The sequence below is a fragment of the Rissa tridactyla genome, chromosome 6, assembly GCF_028500815.1.
Source record: "Rissa tridactyla isolate bRisTri1 chromosome 6, bRisTri1.patW.cur.20221130, whole genome shotgun sequence".
In the NCBI taxonomy this organism is placed as follows: Eukaryota; Metazoa; Chordata; class Aves; order Charadriiformes; family Laridae; genus Rissa; species Rissa tridactyla.
In genome coordinates, this window is record NC_071471.1 from 15233765 (window position 1) to 15257784 (window position 24020).

General features: G+C 48.6%; 2 protein-coding genes across 6 annotated transcripts; both read right to left on the minus strand.

The window, feature by feature from the left end:
* Nucleotides 1-254: 254 nt before the first annotated feature.
* GAL3ST2 (galactose-3-O-sulfotransferase 2) lies at nucleotides 255-12386 on the minus strand. 2 transcript variants are annotated; one of them, XM_054206355.1, is made up of 5 exons: nucleotides 12078-12386; nucleotides 6065-9784; nucleotides 2882-2968; nucleotides 2200-2467; nucleotides 255-2107 (listed from the first exon to the last, which is right to left on the minus strand). In XM_054206355.1, exons 2-5 carry the CDS (start codon nucleotides 6088-6090, stop codon nucleotides 1289-1291), a joined length of 1200 nt encoding a protein of 399 aa, XP_054062330.1. In that variant the 5' UTR covers nucleotides 6091-9784; nucleotides 12078-12386; the 3' UTR covers nucleotides 255-1288. The 2 variants fall into 2 exon arrangements, with proteins under 2 accessions (XP_054062330.1, XP_054062331.1); XM_054206356.1 differs by lacking the exon at nucleotides 12078-12386 and having other exon boundaries at nucleotides 6065-9481; nucleotides 9729-10773.
* Nucleotides 12387-12537: 151 nt separating this feature from the next.
* D2HGDH (D-2-hydroxyglutarate dehydrogenase) lies at nucleotides 12538-22405 on the minus strand. 4 transcript variants are annotated; one of them, XM_054206343.1, is made up of 10 exons: nucleotides 22291-22400; nucleotides 21637-22037; nucleotides 20970-21027; nucleotides 20228-20367; nucleotides 19347-19540; nucleotides 18086-18254; nucleotides 17111-17254; nucleotides 15279-15421; nucleotides 14300-14465; nucleotides 12538-13051 (listed from the first exon to the last, which is right to left on the minus strand). In XM_054206343.1, exons 2-10 carry the CDS (start codon nucleotides 22028-22030, stop codon nucleotides 12792-12794), a joined length of 1668 nt encoding a protein of 555 aa, XP_054062318.1. In that variant the 5' UTR covers nucleotides 22031-22037; nucleotides 22291-22400; the 3' UTR covers nucleotides 12538-12791. The 4 variants fall into 4 exon arrangements, with proteins under 4 accessions (XP_054062318.1, XP_054062317.1, XP_054062319.1 ...); XM_054206342.1 differs by having other exon boundaries at nucleotides 21637-22405; XM_054206344.1 differs by having other exon boundaries at nucleotides 21886-22403.
* Between the last annotated feature and the right edge of the window lie 1615 nt (nucleotides 22406-24020).

The following is a 24020-nucleotide window of genomic DNA, read 5'->3' on the forward strand; positions in this document are numbered from 1 at the left end:
CAAGGCGAAGCCACGAGCCAAGCGACTCTGGATCCATCATCCCAGTCACACCATTTGGTCCCCGACCGGCGTGAGCAGGGAGACATTGACTAAGCATTGAAATATTGCACCTCTGGGGACGGCCGGTGCAACGGCAACCAGCCATGGGCAATCATTAATAGCAGTGACGCCAAAGACGTTGGGCTTGGCCCTGCCGTCCTTTTAACGAACCTTCCCAGCACCGGAGCAGCAGCAAATGAGCAAAGAAGGACCAGGGAGGTTTAATTACCTCCTTCAATAAAAAGGTTGTGCCCTAAATGAGCAGCGGCTGTGCCTCCCTCCGCCCCTCACCTAATCAGTGTTGAAGAGTATGGCCAACGCAGCAAGAAGTGGGGTGCAACAAAGCCTCTACTGAGAGCGGGCTTCAGGGATGCTGAGCCCAAGGGACCATCCACGCCTCCAGAATAGGGACCTTCGCCCAAGAGGGAGGGGTGAAACCACAAAACGGGCCCTCCCAGGGGCGCACCAAACGGTCCCAAGTGGTGCAGAGGCCCCCCCACACCTCAACCAACCCAGGTCATGTAGTCCAGCCTCGGTTGGACTAGATGACCTTTAAAGGCCCCTTCCAACCCAACGCATTCTCTGATTCTATGACACACGAGAGGGACATCTCATGTGCCGGTGGGAAAAGGCTGCCAGCCAGCGCGGACGGCTTTGGGTACGATACTTGGGACTCCCACTCAAAAAGCAGCCCTGGCATGGCACAGCAGTTAGACATTGTCGAGCGCAGACGCTGCTGGGCGGGAGACCTGACATCTCTCCTCCTCCTCCGAGTGCTGTGTCCCCTCATCGCGGTCTGCTTCTTGTTTCCCTCCCCCTCCTTTCTTTTCCCCTAAATGCTAAAAATCAGGACTCGCTCTAGCGAGCTGTGACGAGCCTGGGCATAAGGACAGCTATTAAATAAAGTCGAATGCAAACAAAATGATTAAGCTCATGATTAATGATTAAGAGGCAGTTAAAAGCCTGCCCAGCACTCAGCAGCAGCAGGCTGTCCCCGCCTGGGAGCGAGGAAGAGGGATCACGCAGGATCCAGCCAACGCAGAGCCTTCGGCTCAAGGTCCCCAAAAAGGGACCCACCACCAGCTTGGTGGCCTTGAACACAGCCTCTCCCCCCAGCCCCTCCTGTGCAAGAGTCCTGTGGGCCAGCCACATGCCCGACACGGGGTGACGCAAAGTGGTGGGAAACACCAGTGGGTTGTCACGTGTCCTAGTTGGGAGTTGGGAGCTGCATCTTCTCCTGGAAACTGGTTCAGGCCAAGGGCAAGCCTAACTGCTTCCTCTTCTTGTGCGGGTGTTGAACAGCATAAAGATGGGACATGTACTGGAGCTCTGGCATAACCATCTTCTGGCAGGTTCTCAGAGTCCTGTTGTCCAAGCCTTGTTTGAGGTTGTACCCAAGGATGTTTGCGGCCCCTGACTGGTAAGGCAGGAGAGCTTTGTTGTTGATGTGATCCTTCCCCACTGCCTCCTGGTTCAAAAGACAGATCTCCATGAGCTCCTTCTGTCTCCTTCGCAGGTGATTCACCTCATTCTCCAGCTCCTCGAGTCCTATGGTTTCCTCAATTCTCCTCCAGAAGCTCTGGTTGAAGTGCAGGTAGAGCTTCCAGTCCAGCGAGCACCACGCTTTTACCCGTTCCTTGCTTTCTGGAGTCAAGGTCTGGACAGTGTCCTGGCTTCTGGAATTGAGCTTAAAGTAAATCACATCATCCAGATCCCAGCACAAAGTGTGCTTCAAGAGGATCATGGACTCATCAAAGTAGTCTGCTATTAAGATCAGGTGGAAGTTCTGTTCAATCTCCTTCAAGACCGTCTGGATGTACTTTTTGTTGCCCTCTGCGTTGTTATCATAGCCAAAGTCAAACCACATGATATTGCGGGCATAGATGTTTTGCTTGTAATTCGCCGGGTGGTAATATTTCATGGGTGACGCCAGGTACTCATTCACATCCTTGGAGATCTTGAAGGCAGGGACATCGTCCTTGTAGTAGACGTAGGAAGACTCCAGCAGAAGAATGGGGTTCCTCAGGATGGAGAAGTAGAAGGTGTTCGCTGCCATCACCTTTTGCACCTATTTGCAGGGAGGAAGAAGAGAGGCTGTTAGTCCGGAGGCACTTGCTTGTTCAACCAGGCTTCTCCACAGGTGTCGCGGCTCTTTCTTACCTCCGAAGGGTTAAACCGCAGGTGGTTGCACATGATGTTGTAGTTTTGTCCTATGGTTTGAAATTCCTCCACAAATTGGGCCTGGAAGGTCTCTGGGTAGCCCAGGTGGAAGAGCTCATTGGCTGGGAGGGCGACGGTGAGGTTGTACCTCTCTGCGAACCTGAACATGATGTTCAGGATGGTGCTGCTGGCAGTCTTGTGGGTCTTGAGGAACATGATGTTAGTCTTGGCACGGCATGGCAGCAGCTCCTTGTGGCTCTCTGAGATTCTGCAGGAAGGCAAAAGATGGGGAAAAAAGCCTCTCCAGTGCCGTACCCCATTTCTGAGACCTGGCAAAGCCAAACCTGAGCAGATGTCTCCTAGCAAGGCACCAACCCAACAAAGCCCCATCCCTCAGGTGTAGATGTCGGACAGTTTTCTGCTTCTCCAGGTCCTCAATTACCCAAAGGCTTTGGCTTGATCCCCTATTTTTTTTTCCCATATGGCTGATTTTGCCCGAAAGAGCTGCACTTTGACTAATTTGATCCCTTGCCTGCCCAAATGTGGATCTAGGACCTATCTTTGGGCTGCTGCCCTTCCAGGATTAGCTTAAACCTCATGAGAGTGAAATCAAGCGTCACAGGTCAGCTCCTTGCTGCCCTGGGCAGATGAAGTCATGCAACCTTGATTCTGCTTCACTTACACATTATTTTTGTTCTTCATGTCGAAGAATCCCGACAGGAAGACGAGTCCCAGGCAAAGACTGAAAACAATGAGACATTTGATATTCCTGGAAAGAAAGAAGAGTTTCAGTGGATTTTTACATGATAGTCCTTCCCGGAACGCGAACCACCAAGCTTTGCATGTTGTCCCTGGAAATTTTTACCAGTGGGAGCACAATTTTGTGGCTCCGTGGTGCCAGCCACGTTTGGCTCCCCCAGCTGGGTCAGGCATTCAAGGCTGGACAGTGAGAAACTGCGCTTTCACTATCACTCTCCTAATTTTGGCCTGTAGCAAGACACAGCCTGGTTCAGACAGAGCCTGTTAAACTCTCCCGACAGCCTTCCGCTCTGCTGCCTTTTATTTTGCTTTTCTTTCAGGTTTCTGGGGGTTTAAAGCTTATTCACTGTTCAAAGTTCTAGTTCATTCACTAGAAAATGAGCCCTTTGTAGGGTTATAAGGAGTTCCTCGGTAAGAAATCTGAGCAGCTCCTGCAATCACATCAATCACATCACTGCAGAAGATAGGGATCTTACAGAACACCAAACTGCATTTTTTTCAATATAACAGATTTTTCGATACAGAAAACTGATTAATAACCCAACAGCATCCGTAAGGGACTAATTATGCCCTGCTTTCAAACAAGAGGACTGCTTCCCCACTGTGACGTCTCCTCCTCCCAGCCCAGCTCTCGTGCTCAGCCTCACCCAGGTCTCCCTTTCATCAGATCATAGAATCATTTAGGTTGGAAACGACCCTTGGGATCATCGAGTCCAACCATCAACCCCACTCTACAAAGTTCTCCCCTACACCATATCCTCCTCACCTTGGCCAGACTAAGCTTCCTGAGCTCAGAGGCAGCTTTTCGGACCATGGAATCATATAATCGTCTAGGTTGGAAGGGACCTTTAAGATCACCGAGCCCAACCATTAACCTAACACTACCAAAACCACCACTAAACCACGTCCCTCAGCACCACGCACCTCCTCCACCCATGTTTCACCTGGATAATGATGAGGGGTGGGTCTTTTAAGCACTAACAAGGCAATCAACATTTATCATCACCAGCGCATTCTAGCTGGGGCACAGACAGGATCTTTTGAAAGTTTGATGCCCACCAGACAGGACCGTTTCATCACCAAGCTTGATCTGACTTCTCTGATCTTAAGAACTTTTTAAACTCTGTGTGAATTCTGAGTTTTCATCTGCCGTTTCCAAAATGCAGCAGATCTGGCTTGGGCTTTAAAGTTGTTTTGAGAAGATATGGTCCCATCCCATCTCAGCATGGCATGATCACACTTGTGGTTCCCACTCTCCCAAGGGAGCATGGAAGGCTCCAAACCTGCCCAATCTGAGGGCTGATGGGGGCAAGTGGCTTGCTGCAGGCTGCATCTGGTGGTCCTTCCCACTGCCCTTCTGGCTAAGGGGTCCTCACACCTGATCCTGTTGCACAGGGTGGTGGCTTTCATAGCCTCCAGCTTGTACCATGTGGAAGACACTGAATTGCTCCTTCCAGTTAGCCTTATGAGAGTGCAACCACCAGCTTTACCTGGCATGGGCTACAGCCTCCCACTGACTGACAAACTGAGCTGTGGCAGCCTGGATCCATCCATGGCAAAATGGAGAGAGGATGGGAGCAAAGTCCAAGAGAACATGAAGACCTGCCCATAAAAACAAAGCCATCGTGGGGAGCTATAAACTGAATGCAAATGCAGCGGAAGCGTGGAGACAGGTGGCGAAGTTACAGCACCATGATGGCACTGCAGAAAACTGTTTGGCTTTGCTCGCCACGCAAACCTGCCCCAAACCACTTTTGCTTCAAGCTTTGCTTGGCACGACAACGCTTTCCTTATCCAACGGCACCCCAGCCAAAGTGGGAAATCCTCAGGAAGGGCAGAAGAGCCCTTCCCAAAGCCGGGGAAAACCCTCAGCCACAGATGGTACCAACCTCTGATATGAATTTGCAGCACAGCGTCTGCATGAAGAGTTTCAAAGCACAGCTTTGGTCCCAGGCCTGTTGGGGGGGGGGGCGGGGGGTGAGATAACCAAAGTTCCTTTGATCGCTCTATGTATGTAAGTAGCGATGAGACAGGAGAAGAAATGCACAGGGACCCACAGGCAGCAAGTAGGCTCACGTCTGTCAAACGCAGCCCCTGCCTATTTTCTTGGTCTCGCATTGGAGAAGTTCGTGGAGGACTGTCTCCCGTGGGAGGGACCCCACTCTGGAGCCAGGGAAGAGTGTGAGGAGTCCTCCCACGAGGAGGAAGGAGCGGCAGAGAACGTGTAATGAACTGACCACAACCCCCATTCCCCATCCCCCTGCACTGCTCGGGAGGAGGAGGGAGAGGATTCGGCAGTGAAGTCAAACCTGGGAAGAAGGAGGGGTGGGGGGGAAGGTGTTTTAAGATTCAGTTTTCATTTTCAGTTTGACTGGTAATAAATTAATTTCCCCAAGTTGAGACTATTTACCCATGACGGTAACGGGTGAGTCATCTCTCCTTGTCTTTATCTCGACCCACCAACCTTTCATTGTATTTTCTCTCCCCACCCAGCTGAGGAGGGGAGCGAGAGAGGCTTTGGTGGGCACCTGACGTCCAGCCAGGGTCAACCCACCACAGCCCAACACCAACCACCACAGCAAGGTTCAAGAGAGAAAGCCACAACTCCAGTGTCGCAGAAAGTTACCTAAGCACACAAGACACACAACCAGCCCGGGAGCCATTTGAGGGAGCACTTGGGAGCTGATCCCTAAGACACAGAATTCTTCTAGAAAGCTAAAAATCTTGTGAAACTGTCAGCAGGGCTGGCGCCGGAGGTTCGACTTTCCCTTCCAACCCGTGCTGTGCCGTGTCCCAGCTGAGAAGAAAACACGGAAAATCACCTCTCAGGTCGTACTTAGAGGTGCCGCTACAGGATGGTTTAAGGCTTGGGACAACCTTTGTGTTGACTTGGCTTAACCTGAAAATAACAGACCTGTGTGTTGACCTAACAAGGCGCTTTCAAATTAAAAGACTTGGAATACAGGAAAGAAACGCTCATGGCAAAATTAATCTCTACCCTGGAGCAAGCTGTAACTCTATAGGTTATTAACAACTTACAGGGATTACCTGAATCAGACCTTTCTATAATTCCTTACCCGCAGCCTTCACCTCCCGCCCCCCTTACCTTGACGTGCTCCCAGGGCTTTTCATGCTGCCTCACTGCTGCCAGTTCGCAAATATCTCCGTTGCAAATCAACCCCAATACTCCTTCCGTCTATGGGCTCCTCCGGCTCTTAGCAGACGCATCTCTATTTCTAGCATCCCGTCGCTGCTATAAATGTCTGGGACAGGTGATCACAAAGGGAGTGGCCAGGTGTTCCCAGAACTGGGTGGAAATTAGTAAGCCATGAAAAGCACTGATACGGCATGGCATTAACACGGGTGAAAGAGCTGCCTCGGGAGACAGGTTTTGCAACAGTTTTGCAGGGAACTAAGGATTTAGCAGGGATTCCCTTTCTCTTCTGGCAGTGGGAGGGAGGCCTGGGGGGTTCCCAGCAGGATCCGGACTGGAGGAAGGCATCATTGGCCCCTTCGTCACCCTGCACATGGTCACATCACTTCTTCAGTGCCCCGTCCCTGCCCACCGCCTGGTGCCATGGTCAGTGCCTGCCGTGCCTTTCCTCCCGCTTCTTGCTTCGTGGTTTTGGACTACAATTCTCTGCCAGACACACTTGGGAATAGGAAATTAGGGACAACGGCAAAACAGGAACGGTGTTCACCTATTGCAAATTGCCCTTAAACAGTTAGACTTCAAACTCTTTTTCCAGTGAAAATGCAATTATTGTAGCTGGTTAAGAGCTCAGAGACTCAGGGCTTTGGGAGAGACTGCTCCTGCCCCTGAATAGATGTTATTTTATGGTTTGTCCACAAAGTGACTTTCTGGTGTTATTAACAATGATGACAACTTGCATCACACCAGGATTTGAGCTTCGGCCAAGGCTCCTGTACGCCAGCACTTCACAAACTGGGTTTGATGGCTGCAAATTGCCTTAGGAGAGCAGGATTTGTCCTGCAGGTCTGGAGGTGGGGTGCTCTCCCGGCTCCCCACGCCAGGGATGAAGTTGATGGTCTCCTCATTTGGGCAACAAAAAGCTTACTCACGTCTCCCAGCCTGGAACAGGGGATTAAGCTGTTGCTTTTGGTCTTTTATGGCCATACCGTGCGCCTCCTGACGTGGTCCCCTTCCCTCCCCACCCACGGCGCCGCCTTTCTAAACCTTCTATGCTGATGGCCCAACCTGCCACACCAAGAGCCAAGTCCTCAGCGTTTTGGTAGCCTTCACCTACGTCACTAAGCCTTCAGAGTGCCCAAATACACTGCATTTCTTTTTAAATCACAGCTTTCTCAGGCCAGCCCCAACTCCAGTGCTTATCAAGATTCAGAGATTAGTGAGGTATAGGGTTGCTCTCCTTGAGTTTCTTGGTAGAACGTGAGACAATGTGCTGTTTTATGACGAATTTCTAGGGTTACTCTTGGCACAGTGTCAGTTGCTGCTGGCAGGTGGGTCATGTTTGGCAGATTTCTTCCTCCTGTTACATTATACACGTCAGCTGTGCGATTTCTTGCTCAGAAGCTGGTAGAGCCCATGAGTCACGAAAGAACGTTTTTTTAAGCTTTTACAATTGATTCATTGCTCTCTCCTGGGGTGTTGTACACGAATCTTCAGGTTTGGTTACGCAGAAAAATATGGTGCCGTGCAGAAATACCTGTCTTCGTATGAGGCTGGACTGCTCTGAGACTGGAAGCAATGAAGGTCAGCCAGCTGACGCAGAATTAGTTAGCTGGGCAGGATGCTGAATTAATAGCTGCACAGTAACTCCGCTTCAAGTGCCCGCTTGCTTAGGGGAGAGTGTTGTGTGTCAGCCCCCGTGGGCAGCTCGGCCCCAGGCAGCCGCTCGCTCACGCCCCCGCAGCAGGATGGGAGGAGAATCGGAAGGGTAAAAGTGCAAAAAAACTTGCAGGTTGAGATAAAGACAGTTTCATGGGTAAAGCAAAAGCTGCGCGCGCCAAGCAACGCAAAAGGAATTCGATCACTACATCCCATTGCAGGCAGGCGTTCAGCCATCCCCAGGAAAGCAGGGTTCCATCACAAGTAACAGTGACTTGGGAAGACAGACGCTGCAACTCTGAACACCCCCCTTCCTCCTCCTCCTTCCCCCAGCTCTTATTGCTGAGCACAGCGCCGTACAGTGTGGGACATCCCTAAGTCAGCTGGGGTCAGTTGTCCCAGCTGCGTCCCCTCCCAGCTTCTTGCATAACCCCAGCCTGCTCACTGGTGAGGCAGGGTGAGAAGCAGAAGTGACCCTGACGCTGTGCAAGCACTGCTCAGCAACAGCTACAACATCCCTGTGCTATCAACACTGCTCACAGATCCAAAACACAGTGCCATACTAGCTGCTACGAAGAAATTAACTCTGTCCCACCCAAAACCAGTAGAGAGAGCCAAGTGCTTCCTCACTGTGCCAGAAGACCACTGCTTCAAAGCGTCGAGCTCCACATTGTTCTAATATTTAAGTCTGTCCCAGAAAAAAAATAGTATTTTGGATACGAAATTCCTAAAATGATTATAAAAATACCCCCCCACTCCCCCATATAGGTACCCACCCTATCTCTCCCTTCTATATACAACAGTGAACCAAAATTTGAAAGCATCACTGAGAACGTGGAAGAGAATAATAATACTAGTGTTTAAGGTCTATGAAAGATACTAAAAAAATAACCCTGTGATAACTCCTCCCTTCTATTCCCTTAGGGTAACTGCTCTATTGTTTAGCTGAAATGGTAAACTTACATTGAGCTTAAGGATCTTCATTTGTAAAGATGATGGCTTTAGCTGTGCCAGAAATTCCCTGGCCACAGCACTAGGTTATCTGCCAGCCCCAATTCCCTCCCTAGCACTCACTCCATATGTAGCTGAAAAAAAAAAAAAACAGTATGGAAAGTTCTGCTTCCCAAAAAGAACCATTCACATGTAAAGCCTGTATTTTAAACAATTATGGTCAGTGGTTTGGGGGGTGGGGGGAAGAGAAAGAATAGCGTAGGAAAAAGGCAGAGAATATACACAGCCCGATCCGGAAAGAACGTGCTGCATCAGCTTAACTTGGCAAAAAGCAAATCCTGTATATTTCTTCTCTAACAACATCATGGACTTTCCATATTTTTTGCATCACCTGACGCACAAGCAGCAGAGGCTGACTGCGTTTCACATTCTGTCTTCTCTTTAGCCATGGTGGCATTGTTCACTCTGCTTAACCCCAGAAGCTCTCTCTGAGTGATCAGCTCCTCTCTGAGTGATCCTGAGGAACAAAGGGAGAGGTGGGTGCAAAGTGCACTGAGAGCAGAGGGAAAAAGAGCACTGACGGGAAGAGACCAAAGGGCAGGCCTAGATATTGGCACCACAAGTTGCCAAACACATGGAGGTATTTCTGTTAAAAGCATCTGTGCAGCCAAGTTGAGAGTTGTGACCTTAGAACTGTATCATGAAGGGTGTCGCAACACAGTGTTGAGCATAAGCCGTCATCCTTAGTGTAGAGATGCTGTTCTGAATAAAAACAGAATAAAAAAAAGACTTTATAGAATAATTTTCTTCCAAGAAAAAGGCTCTGGATGGAACATCTATTTCACTGCACTATTTCACTGCAAAGTAGCTAGTGGAGAAGATAGCTACTGCTTAAGACAACCACCTCTCCTCATCTCATGGAGTCCAGTGATGCCTCCCAAACCTGTAGACCTGAGGAAAAACCATTGATCACCACCCTCCAAGCACAGCCTGTGAGCCAGTTTCCTACCCCGTCTCGCAGACCGCCCAGCCCGTCTGTGTCCTGCCAGCTGGTCCAGGAGAAGGCTGTGGGAAACAGTGTTGAACACTTTACTGACATCAGGCAAACAACATGCACTGCTCTGCCATGTTGACAGAAAATGTTATTTCGTTGTAAAAGGCAGTCAAGTTAGTGACACGATTTACCTTTGGCACGTCCCTGTTGCCTTTTACCAATCACATGCTTCATTTGGATACAACAGAGCCTGGGTTAACAGTGGCACATACTGGTAAATACAGATGTGACTAGCAAACACTGAGCGGACCAGAAGATGACTCATTAGCAGATGGCTTGGTCTGCCCTCTGGTAACAGAAGGGTGACAATGTGTTTTTGTACACCAAACTGTAAATGACAATCCCTCCCATCATCTCAAAACAGACAGACTACAGCAAAAAAAACCCCCATCGAACGCAAAAAAAACCCCCATCTTAGAATAGAACAGTCCAGTTGGAAGGGACCTACGATGATCATCCAGTCAAACTGCCTGACCACTTCAGGCCTGATCAGAAGTTAAAGCACACTACCAAGGGCATTGTCCAAATGCCTCTTAAACACTGACAGGCTTGGGGCATGGACCACTTCTCTAGGAAGCCTGTTCCAGTGTCTGACCACTCTCTCGGTAAAAAAATGCTTCCTGATGTCCAGTCTAAACCTCCCCTGGCACAGCTTTGAACCATTCCCACATGTCCTGTCACTGGATCCCAGGGAGAAGAGATCAGCACCTCCCTCTCCATATTCCTCTCCTTGGGAAGCTGTAGAGAGCAATGAGGTTGCCCCTCAGCCTCCTTTTCTCCAAGCTAGACAAACCCAAAGTCCTCAGCCGCTCCTCACAGGACATGCCCTCCAGCCCTTCACCAGCTTTGTTGCCCTCCTCTGGGTGTGTTCAAGGACCTTCACATCCTTCTTAAACGGTGGGGCGCAGAGCTGCACACAGTGCTCAAGGTGAGGCCGCACCAACATGGAGCACGGCGGGATAATCCCCTCTCTTGACCGACAGGTTGTGCTGTGCTTGATGCGCCCGTCTTGGCTGCCAGGGCACACTGCTGGCTTCTACAGAGCCTGCTGCCCACCAGCACCCCAGGTCCCTTTCTGCAGGGCTGCTCTCCAGCCACTCCTCTCCCAATTTATACTTGTGCCCAGTGTTAATTCTGTCCCAAGTGCAGAAGCCAACACTGGGACTTGTGAAATGTCATGCCATTGGCGACTGCCCAATGCTCCAATCTATCCAGATTCCCCCTGCAAGGCCTCTTGTCCCTCAAGACAGTCAACAGCACTTCTCAGTTTGGTATCGTGAGCAAAACTGCTAATGGTGCATTCAACTGCTGCATCCAGATCACTGACAAAAATACTGAATGGCTCTGTCCCCAGGACTGAGCCCTGAGGAACACCGCTGGTGACCTGTCGCCAGCCAGATGTAGCTCCATTCACTACAACCCCTTGAGCCCTGCCATCCAGCCAGTTCTCTACCCAGCGTACCACGGACCTGCTCATCTCACAGTTGGACTTGTCCAGCAGGATGCTGTGAGGGACAGTAGCAAAAGCCTTACTAAAATCTTTACTAAAATACACTCAAACTGAAGCAACAGAGACAGTGCCTGGGATTTATGGATGATCAAGCAAGATCCCGAGTCCAATGGATCGTTCCATAATAATCAGTGACTCCTAAGAAGTATAAAAGAGCCATCCAAACAAGTGTCCCTGGCCAGACCATATGGACATGCAGCACAGGTGACACAAGCTTGAGACAGCAGACAAAAGTGATGAGAGAATGTACATGAGTAAAATCAGTCTACTTTAAAAATAAGATCACACTCCCCTTTCATTAGGTCTTGCGCTGACTTCTGATACTTTCCTACACGATCATGTTCTTTCTCTCGTCCTCCTGCTTGAGTAAGCCTATTTTTTTTTATGCATCTTTCATCATCGGGGATGCCCGAATGCCCAACAGGCTGATTTTATTTTCCTACTTTTATTTTCCTGATTATTGACAGATCTTCCAAGCTGCTTTTGAGTTAACAGCTGCCTTTACTGTTCTGTGGCCTCACCAACTCAGGCAGGGCACTGGAAGTGGGCACCAGTCTGCCCACTGGCCAGGGAGCCTCAGAACCACCTCCACCAGGATAAGGGGGCACCTTGGGAAAATAAATTAGCACTCCTACGCACAGAAATCTCTTTTGCCTTAATGCACCACATGCACAGCCCAGAGAAAACTCTGGGTGATTTTAACATCGTTGTCATTATCTCCACTCAGGCTAATCTAGTTTGCTGGTTGCAATGGATACAGAGTTTACGGAAATCATTAGGATAATGGCTCTTACCCTCTGCAAGAGCAAATAAGGAAGACAAGGAAGACTGGAAGACAAAGAAGCAGGAAATAACAGCCAGACAGATGTCATGAGATCCCCTCCCTCAGCCTGGCTGCTGTTATTTCCCCTCCAGTTGATGCTACTCAGAAGTAGTATCCGGGACTGCAAAGCTGTACCTGCATGATGTAGGTGGGACAACACTGGTGCCTGTGGGAACAGCCTGCAGGTAGCATCACTAAAAAACCCACAACCTGATACTGTTGTGGGCATTTGGACAAGCATATTACATCAAAACACGTGAGGAAGAGCAACGTTTTCACTTGGACGTGGCAGTATAGCATCCACAGGTTCTTCTCCTGTGCCTCCGATGCTTCACTTGCACACCCCAAGCGAGAAAATGCCTCCTCTGGCTGGTGTCACTTCACTAATAAATCAGAGCAAACCAAGGGGAAAGAGAGCTGGAAAATCCACGCACAGTGTCCGCACACTTGGTTTTATAGGAAATAGGAAACCCACACGGTCAAACTCATCTTCAGAAAGAGCAGGCACCCCTGAAAAGAGGAACCACGTTCCTTTACTTGTTCCATCACACTAAAGAAATAAACCAGAGAGCATTCCCCGTGCTTGCTTGATCCATCAGTTTGTTTATGGCTAAAGTGCAGTTACTGAGCTAGAGATGCCACCCTCACGTGATGGTATCTGTTCACTTCTCAGTGCATGTTGCTCTCAGGAACCGGAGGGCAGCATCTTGTATGGATTGAGGATCCCTTTAGGGTCTAACATGGCTTTGAAACGCTGCATGAGAAAGACTGCCTCACTGGGTTTGCTGTACTGAATGAACTGCTTTTTCTTGAAGCCCAATCCATGCTCCGCACTGATACTGCCATGGTATCTTGCAGTCCACTCATACACAAACGGCTCAATGGCATCCAGCAGGGAATGGCTATAGGAGTCCGCTGTGATGTTCAAGTGCAAGTTTCCATCTCCTGGAAGAAAACATTGCAAAGGTGAGTCTGTAAGAAAAACTCAGCGGCGCTACAATAAAGACTTATTACTGTCTCCTCCACATACTCAAACAAAGGTGCCTTTGTTAGTCTCCAAACTGCAAAACAGAACAAGTTTGCTGTCCTTCTACAAACATCAAACCTCTCCATGCACAAATAATTCAAATACGATCTTTGTTCTTCCATCCTTTCAGTCCAATAGTTGAAGAAGTTTTCTGAGTTAAGCTACTTTCAAATTCCCACTCTTGTGATTTTAAAATTCAAACAACTGTGCTGCGTTAATTGTCCCACTACCGAGATGGCCTGGCAATGACTTTTCCAATGCTATTTCATAACGATCATAAGATTTTAATATGGCCCTTCATCACTTTCTCTCTCCCTATTATGTTTGTGCAACGTTCTAAATGCACTTTGGCACTGTCTCAACAGAAACAAAGCAAGCAGAACATTTTTTCCTTTCGCCACTTGTGTGTGATGGTATTTGATTAAGCACATCTTGCTGGGTATTCAGAAGGCAGAGCGCTTAAACACAAATTACTCATTCTCACTCCGGAACCTCTTCCTGCATCTCAGCAAACTCTCACAGTACACAGTTCAATCCTCAATAATAAGTGCTAACAAAGGCAGCCTTTGTTATGCAGACTAGTCTTTCCATGTCTTTCAAATCAAGCATGCTGAAGCATGTTCTGTTCTTTTCTTTTTTTTTATTATTTTTAAACAGAACAGCTCTGGCAAGCTACCAATTTACCTGTATGTAAAATCAAATTAGTTTCAAAGCATTCTGACAAGTGTACTGGGGCCTTTCTGTGCATTATCTTTATCACTCTCTTTTGGAGGGTTAGTGGCTCAGACACAATTGATTTCCAATATGATCAATCACTTCGGACAAGAGTGTTTATTTATCAAATGTTTCTAAGTACGTTAGTCAAATTGATGGTCCAATTAAACAACCTACATACTTAAAACAGAAATTACAGAGCAAGAAGATATAAATGATGAGTTCAGTGGCTGACTGGCTAGCAACCTGCCATTAATATATGCAATACAGTCTGAAAGCAATGAAATTCAGACACAAAGAACCTTATGCATTCTCCTCTTCTGACGGCTCTCGGCTATTTAGTCTATGCCTCTCACTACTCTAAAAACAATCTTTAAAACTACTAAGAAGTTGCACAGCAAAACCCAGAGCACAAAAGAGCAATTACCTCCTTTCCCAGCATCTACACTTACCCAAGTGGCCATAGCCCACCACGTTTTTGGCATTGTGGCCCAGCCGAGCCCTGGTGTCAGTCACAAGATCATACAGCTTTCCCACAGGCAGGGAGATGTCATATTTGTAGACATAGCCATCGTGAGTGAGGGCCTCTGTGATCCTCTCCCGCAGGCTCCACAGCATCTGATGAATCAAAGGAAATCAAATAAACCAAGCGTCTCTTGGGTTCCATGCTTTATTGCACAGAGGGAAAAAGAGCCTTGATTCTTTGCATATAACATTAACTTCTGATTTCCCCCGATATCCTCTCCCTCTCGGAAGCTAGTTATAACGCTTTCTTGGTAGCACCGTACAGTAAAGCGATACACCAACTCTTCAAGCTTAACAGTGTCCCAGACAGAAAGAACACAGGCATGGGCATTCTCCCCAAATCTGTTTTGTGTTTCCCAAGAAGTGGGGATGTGCCTCCTCCAGTTTAGTACTGCAAGGCTTGGTTTGGGAACTGGGGTTGGAAGAAACATGGCTCGGTGGAAGAGACTCGTATTCACTGGGCGGACACGAATCACTTTCCTCCTCACTGACATGCTGTGTCTGTCTCGTTCCGCGAGACCACAGTCCCTGGCTCTAACACACTGTCACGCTGGCCTACAGGACTTTGCTCACTCCTGGCCTGGCTGACAATTGCGCTTCTGGTTTCGATGGTTTTCAGGCAGTTTGGGTCCTACCCCTGCAACTACTAAAAGATGTAATTCATTATTCTGATCTTCTTATGAGAGAAAACATCCACTGAAACCCCGAATACTCAGGCTTTCTGGGAAGAATCATCAGTGGTAAGTATTCTCTCTTAGCGTTCTTACTCAATATGACAAATAACGCTACCAGATCACCCAAGGACGTTTACACCAAAGATCAGTCTGAACACATCCCTATTGAAAATACAAATCCAAGTAAAGAATCATGTCAAAGTGATTTGTGCAAGAGCAAACGATGACTTGCCTTTATTTTCTTATCATCCGTTGCCACAGTTCCATCAGTGACCAAACCAGAAGTCATGGCCTGTTCTAAGAAGTTGTTCAATTTTTCTTCATCATGGGTTGAGCTGGAGCCGGAAGTTTCAATTAAAACATAAAAAGGGCTGCCTGAAAGTGAGGGAAAAATGAATAAGCAGATGCTCTGGGGTAAAGGCACAGGAATTTAGTGCAGGTTCTGGAGCTTTTCCCAAGCTTGGCACATTTCATGAGGTCGCTCTACTGCCCAGATTCTCTGGTGCCATGTGGAAGGGCAGCTCAAGTGGCAATCTTTTATCTGTAGGGCACTTCACGTACATGCTCTATTCTTTACCTAGCCACTGCTTTTCAGAAAACTAGCAGTTCTGCGGGAACAAGTAGAAGTAAAAAGTCTTACCTTTAAAGACTTCCACCAAATGTGTTTGAAATTGAATACTAGGTATAAAAATGATGGAATAAAAATGAGGAATGCCCACACAGAATCACAGAATGGCAGAGGCTGGAAGGGGCCTTTGGAGATCATCTAGTCCAACCCTCTACCAAAGCAGGGTCACACAAAGCAGGTTGCACAGGAACACATCCAAGCGGGTTTTGAATATCTCCAGAGAAGGAGACTCCACAACCTCTGGGCAGCCTGTTCCAGGGCTCTGGCACCCCCAAAGGAAAGAAGTTTTTCCTCACGTTGAGAGGGAATTTCCTGTGTTCTAGCTTGTGCTCGTTGCCCCTTGTGCTGTCACCTGGCACCACTGAAAAGAGTCTGGCCCCATCCTCTTGACACCCACCCTTCAGATTATTTATAAGCATTGATGAGATCCCCTCTCAGTCTTCTCTCCTCCAGGCTAAACAGATCCAGGTCTCTCAGCCTTTCCTCATAAGAGTGATGCTCCAATCCCCTGATCATCTTTGTAGGCTCCGCTGGACTCTCCAGCAGTTCCCGGTCCTTCTTGAACTGGGGTGCCCAGAACTGGACACAGTGCTCCAGCTGCGGCCTCACCAGGGTAGAGTAGAGGGGGAGGATGACCTCCCTCCACCCACTCGCCACGCTCTTGTTAATGTGCCCCAGGAGACCATGGGCCACCTTGGCCACAAGGGCACATTGCTCGCTCCTGGGCAACTTGTTGTCCACCAGGACTCCCAGGTCTCTCTCTGCAGAGCCGCCTTCCAGCAGGTCAACCCCTAACCTGTACTGGTGTATGGGGTTATTCAGCCTCAAGTGCAGGACCCTACACTTGCTCTTGTTGAACTTCATTACTTCCTCTCCGCTCAACTCTCCAGCCTGTCTAGGTCTCTCTGAATGGCAGCACAGCCTTCTGGTGTGTCAGCCACCCCTCCCAGTTTTGTGTCATCAGCAAACATACTGAGGGTACACTCTGTCCCCTCATCCATCATTGATTAATACATTGAACAAGACCGGACCCGGTACCGACACCTGGGGAACACCGCTAGTTACAGGCCTCCGACTGGACTCTGCGCTGCTGATCACAACCCTCTTAGCTCTGCTGTTCAGCCAGTTCTCTATCCACCCCACTGTCCACTCATCCAACCCAGACTGCCTAAGCTTACCTATGAGGATGTTATGGGAGACTGCCAAAAGCCTCGCTGAAGTCAAGGTAGACAACATCCACTGCCCTCCCCTGATCCACCCAGCCAGTCATTCCATCATAGAAGGGATCAGATTGGTCAAGCATGATTTCCCCTTGGTGAATAACACGCTGATTGACATGTATATCTATAAAGATATATAGAGTTATAGATAAAACTAGGCTAAAAATCCCTAAGCAGTGCAATGCCCCTTTCTAATGGCACAAATGACGCTGGTACCTGCCACTGGGCTGGACAGCTTGAGATGTTTCTCAACCAATTCCATGCACTTCTCATCCATGAACTCATAGGCAGACAGGATCTCTCCCAGCATGGCTCTGCAGGTTGTAAATGTTTCCAGAACCTTAGTGAAACTCTGACACCCTTCAGAAGGAACACAGAGAGGAATCAGGAACAAAATCTAGCCCCCAAAAACCTTGTAAAAAGTTTTAAAAAGTCTACCAGGCTTCAAGTCATCTCTCCCATCTCCAGAAAACGTAAACTGCTACCCTGTGTGGATTAGATCAGCAGTTCCTCTAACAGTTTGAGATGGGGAAGGTTTCAGAGCGGAACAGCAGGAAGATATGGCAATTAGTCTTTGCTGTGGCAAGGACCTCTTGAACACTCTAAGAGAGTTCATACCAAAATGTCTACCCCACTCTCAGTTCTCAGCATAGGCAAGAAGGCAACCCAAGAGAAATTTAAAGGCCACTCTGAGAGTCCAGGCAAATTCTGGAGTGAACTGCGCATACTCCATAGGTCTGTCGGCACTTGGAGTCTACTCTTCCCCTCCTGACAGTTTAGGTCTCTGCTCTCAAGGCCACCGCTGATACAAGCAAGCTGTCTGAAAAGTCCCTGCTGGCCTTGGAGGGAGAAAAAAAAGACTCAGTGAAGGCTCCCCACAAGCAACTCTGCTAAAAAGCAGACTCAGAAACAGCTTTCAAGCAGCTGTGCCTGGCCAGGTAGCCTGCTGATCCAGACCCTCACCTGTAGACTTGACTTCCCAGCCTTGCCTTGTCACTACAGACTCACACAGCGACCACTGGATTGTGGCCGCCTCTGCCTACTGTCACCAGACTCGTCCTGCTCAGCTTTCTCAGGTACTGTCAGACCAGGCCCTCGTCAGTGAGGGCACTGCCCTGCCTGCTTCTTCATCCTCCTATTCCTATTCCTTTCCCAGCCTCTGAATTCAGGTGTGAAATTTTTAACTCCTACCTAGGAATGCCAGATTCACAGCCTTAGGTTTCTGAGGACACAGTATGGAGACAGCAGTGATAACTCCCAAGGTCCCCTCAGATCCGATGAAAAGTTGCTTCAAGTCATAGCCAGTGTTATCTTTGCGCAGAGACGCCAAGCAGTCCATAACTGAGCCATCAGCCAGCACCTGTGGAAATACAGAGACCTGGTTAACGCACCTACATGGAAATCTGCTGTCATAAGCTTGTCTACTACCAAGCTGACAAAAAGCTGCCACTAGCCTTGAGTAGAGGACACCAGCTGCAGCCTGTTCCCACAGTTCCTCCATTCCCAGCTCTTCCTGCCCTCTGAATCCTAGCTGAGTCTTCCCTCAAACTTTTCTGCCTTTTTTTTTTTTTACGGTGCTGTTTGCACATGTTCCAGTAGGACGAGTAATAATGGAAGATGGAGTTTGCTCCACTTTTCTTAGCAGTGGTGGAAAACATCAGATGCTCTTTGCAGCCCCGGTTCCCATTATTCAATAGAAACAAGGAAACTATTTGAAACAGTGAACACAGCTAACCAGAATGAAGTAAGCCCTTCACCACTTGAGCCTTAAATCAAGGCTGAATGTCTCTAAGACATGTTATTAGAGGCTGTTTAGATGCTAGAGTCAAAAGCCCTCCTTTCTGGGCCTACACAATAAAACCAAACCAGGCTTTTGTTACCTACCCAATTTATTTCTTGTTAGCTCTCGGCTCCCAAGCCCTGAAATCGTACAGAAACAGCCTCTACATGCAGAGACACAGGCCTGTAGGACAGAAGCAGGCTAAGGAACAGAAAAGACTCTAGGAGAAAGCCAGCAGCCAAACTAACGCAAAGCGGATGGCTCTATTAAAAGTTGAGTGAGCAGCCATGAGATGAGAGTGCTGCAGGATGGGTTCTGCAGAGCGCTCCAGAGACCCACTGCTCCACAGAGGAACCAACCTCATGCAGGTAACTTGGAATCACTAAATCTCTCCCTACCTTCTTTTCACTTCTCTGGATTAGAAAACCACCTAATATCACTTCCGTCAGCAAGGACGGAGGTAGAAGCTGGAAACTACAGTAGCAATAACAGATGCTACATCCATGAAGACATTTGTTGTCCCTTCTCAAAAGGGCCAAACAAGAAAAATTTAAGAGTGGAAGCCTGGAGAGACACTTGTCTGCATAATGGGTAGCTAAGGGCTAGAACAGCAGGAAATGGTAAGAAGCAGAGGGTTAGGTACAGAAGGGAACTGCCAGGTACTCGCCTTACCACTTCCAGTCCTAGCACTGTCCCTCGGAGAGAGCCGTATCTCAAGAGCCGTAAGCCTCCAGCATTTGTGGCCACATTACCGCCGATGTGACAGCTACCTTTCGCTCCCAAGTCAAGTGGCATGATAAACCCCTGCTCCTCCAAGTACTCGTTGAGTTTCTCTAAGATGCAGCCAGCTTGGCACACAAGGATTCCTGAAACATAAATGTCCTGCTACAAGCTGATGCCCAAGAAGACAGTGCCTCCTCAAGAGACAGGGTAAGTACAAGCAGACACAACCACCTCTTCCTCCACAACTTTCTGGGATTGAATTTAAATACACAAGCAGTCCGCACATGCTACCGGGCATTGTCCTACACTTCCTCAAGCCAAGGGGAGCTCTACCATTGCCTTAACATCCAGTCATCCACAACTCTGGACAAGTAAAACAGCAAAGTGAAGTATATCTCTGCCTGTCATTCTCCCCGTCTCTGTTTTAAGAGCTGAAATACTCAAACCAGCCTAATTCCTAACTCTCCAAATCCAAACAACCTGTAAGTTTTCCCCATCCCGCTACTAGTGTTGTTATCAGGTGCCTTCTTCAACACTCATTCTGCTCCACCTGCTGAGCTTCTCATTTAATTTATGAACAGGAAATAGGATGTCCATGTTTCTCTTATCTCTTTCTTCTTCCTTCTGCCACCAGACGTATTTTTACATCTGCTGCTTTTATAACCTAAGGATTACATCAGCAGCAGGAGCCTGGATGAAACACACCTTTGATGCCCCTTACGACGCTGCTGGGCTGAACCTTACTGATCCCACAGTTATCGCCTCCCGGGAAAATGGCTGGTTTAGGGCCTGGGGCTCATTTCTGTGCCTCACATCTCTACACTATTTACCAGACACCTTGTCAAAGCTGATGATCTGGTTCATGAGAACAGTGGAGAGAATGATCTCATCAAAGACAGGAACGCTGCCTCCAACAAGGCCTGTGTTACCCCCCTGTGGGTTCACTGCCAGGTTCCTCTCATGGCAGTACCTGGAAGAAAAAAGGTTTCTGAAGTCTTATGCATTTTAAGGCAACAATCCATTGCCTTAAATATAATAATCCAATAAGTCTATCTATCTGAAGAGTTTCACCTCCACATGAAAGTCTACTGTTGCAAGAGTGCTCAACAATCCTTAAAATTAAGCAGCATCTAGCCTAAAGATGGAAGTACCTTTCAGCCTTGAAAAATGTCACCTCTCTATGTGAAAACATTCTTAATTGGGAACCTGTAGGCTTTTTTAGATAAGCAACACTGCCTATCTAGTGGCAGATAAGCCACTGCTAGGCACATAGCATACCTCCAGACTAGCAACGACATGCGGTGTCTCCCATCCTGGGAGCAGCTGGAACAAAAGCTACATCAGGAAACACGGACAGTCCAAGGACAGTGGGGATATAAAGAGCAGAAGGGAGAGCTGAAGTCACCAGAGCTCAACCACAAGACATGCAGCCAAGAAGAAAACAGCTTCAGCAATTCCAGTGCTTGAGCAACCAATGCCTGAACACCTAGATGTTCCCTTCATCTGCCGGACCCTGCCAGAATAAACCTGCGTTTCCTCACCACAAAGCCCAGCAGAAAAGGTGCACGTTACCTGAGAACCTGAGACACCTCTACTGTCGTCTGCGGCTTCAACATCAGCTTGCTAGAGCCTGCAATGAAAGCAAGGGACTCTCAAGGCAAGTTGTGGGCTCCACAGAGGTCAGAAAGAAAAAGATGGTAAAGCACGATGTCCAAAATAAGACCATTCCCTCCACTCTGAGGCAGAGGCATTTTAACCACTTTTAAACCAAACATTTTTAATACTGGGCTTTCCCTTAATGCACTGGAAAAGCTTTGTCTGTATACATAGACTTGGTTGCCAGTGGGGGCAATGCGAAATGTTTTATATTCTCATGAAATCTTTGACAAAACAGAAAAATCACACCACTTGTTTTCTGAGGTTCAACCAAAACTTCAGGTACTGTTAACTGAAAAAATCTGTTTCAGGAAAAAACTAAGTTAACAGGGATTTGTGGTTTGGGCCCGACTGGCCACTGAGATTAGAGATTTATTTTTTTAATGAAAACCTGAAAGAGTACCAGAAACCAGGTAACTCTCAAACGAATATTTGCTATGAGGAAAACTTATTTTGCCTGGTCTGTAAAGACATGGTCTGCTATAGACAGAGAGATTTTCTTTGGCAGACTTTTCACTCTGGTGCCTTAATGGAAGCAGAGCAGAGGCGTTACCAAAACTGAAAAATAAACAAGCTCACTCACCTCGGACTGATTTAAGCCAGTCCACATTAAATGGTTTCAGTTCCTCTGGATTTGTGATGACTCTACCTGGCATTATGCCCTCAAAGAAAGCCACGTCTCTGTCAGACAGATGGGAGAAGGGCAGGCGCTGCACTCTGTAACGCTCACTAGTCAGCATGACCTCCTGGAAGCTGCAGGAGGCTGCGTGGAACGCTCTCCTCCCCTGAGGCCTCACACCCCGCGGCCTGGAAACCACACTCGTGGGCACACCTGGCGGTTTCCTCTGCTGGAGCGTCCCCGAGGCATAATTCATGCTCTGCTGTGTCAAAGTCCTCCTGTGGAAGCTCGTCAGCCATCTTAGCTGAGCCCAGTGACTCCACACAGAGCGGTGGGGGGCCGCAGAGGAAATCCCCATCCTCACCCTGGAAAGCAGAGGCCTAGCTCATGTGCGAGCTCCCCTCCTCACCACCCCGGCTCTGGGGAGGGGGGGGCCTCTCCCGGAGGAAGCAGCTTGTGAGGAGCCGGAATCAAGCCTCTGCCCGTGTAACAGCCACCCGCCAGGCGGTACAGCAAGAGGGCGGGGGGACACCCGTCGCGTAGCGCCTCACACAGACGCTCTCCCTTCCGCCGCGACCAACCACCCGCCAAATCCCAGCCGATCCAAGGCAGCCTCACCCGCCCCTCAGGGGAGGGCTAACCCAGCCCGCCCGCCCACGCTTCTGAGCCCTGCAGCCCCACGCCCGTCCCGCTGGAGGCAGCAATGGCGGCCGGGCGGCCCTCAGGCGGGCGGGCTCGCAGGGGGGGGGGGGCGCTCTGCCACCGCGCATGCGCGCAGCGCCCGCAGGCAGCAGCGCCGCCCGGCGGCGGGAGGCCGCCGGAGCGCCCCCCCCCCCCCCCCCCGGCACCGCGCGGGTCCTAGCGCCCGCCCACCCCCACCGGGGGTCAGCCACCCCCCCCCCACCCCAAGCGCTCCTGCGCCACAGCAACACGCTCTCCTACATCTTTGTTCCCAAAAATACTTTATTTATAACAATATATCCATTATCTATAACATGATCCAAAAATACAGATATACATTTTTACTTTACATTCCTTTTTTTGGTTTTTTTTTTTTTTTGCAATAAAAAGATTTATATTCTCTTCCATTTACAAAGGGAACATAGATCTAATTCCTTTAAAAAATAGAAGAATCGGGTTAAAGTCGTTTCCCCTCCAGTTTGGACATGCTGCAGTAAAGCTAAACCCCGCAGGGTCTTTGGACAATCTTTAGTGGAACATTCCTTGGCGTGTGTCACAGTCTTGTTCACCCTTCTCCAGAAAAGCATATTTAACACTGTACATTCAAAATCCAGGAGAAAGATTTAAATCCTTTAGTAAGCAAAAAAATGAAGGCTACTGGTATTTCTGGCTATAAAAGAGTTTAAAAAACCCAATCTCTGAAGCCAGGTGTAAGCGGCCAAGAGATGCTGGGAGCCCCCGGCGCTGGTGTGTCCCAGGGGGGACAGTTTATTGCTGGTATCAGGCGTCAGATGTCCTGAGGCGTTACAGACAATATGTCGTAAATAAGAGGAGGAGTACGTTGTACCTCACAATGCTCACGAGTCCTAGCGAACGATCTTTTCCTTCAGAAGGCTGATGCTAACTTTCAGAGCTAATTTTTCTTTTTGCTTTGCTGGTTAAAATGGAAAACGTCCGCTCTTCCGAGCCCCAGAACGCACCTGCTAACAACAGGCTCCAGAGAGGAGCAGTGGAACTGTGAGACTGTTTCCAATCAAATGCTTAATCTGTGGTGATAACACTAAGAGAGCCTCAGGAAAAGAGGAAAAAAAGGAAAAAGAGAGCGCTGTACATAATACCATTGGATGGAAGGGGAAAATAAACCCTGGAAGGGCATTGTGCTACACTTCAGTTGGCAGCTGCGCTCCCACATCACCCCAGCGCAGCAGGTCAGAGAGGTACCTGGTGACCGGGTAACAGGCTGGCTCATGAGGTATCACAAATAGATTTACCCTCAAAGAAAGAGGCTGTATTTCCATGTTCAGGTTTGTGTGACTGTGCTTTTCCTCCCCCTTCCCTCCAGCGATCTGCTTTTAATTTGTCTGCTGTGCTTTGCGGGTGCTATTACAATGGCAACAACGACAAATGCGTATAATCTTGTAAACAGGACTGTGGAAACTTCATATACGACACGCGGAGTGATACAATGGCATGAAGACACGTGCAACATCACACTTTAAATTAAAGGACTCTGGAGAGAGCTTTTTTTTTTTTTTTGCCTTCCCCCATAGCAGACGCAATAAATCAAAACATTCACGGAAAAGCTGAGTATCAAGGTTTCTTCTATGTCAGCCTTGACACACCTGCAGCACCTACAAAGCCAAACTAAGCAAAGTGGGGAAGGAAAA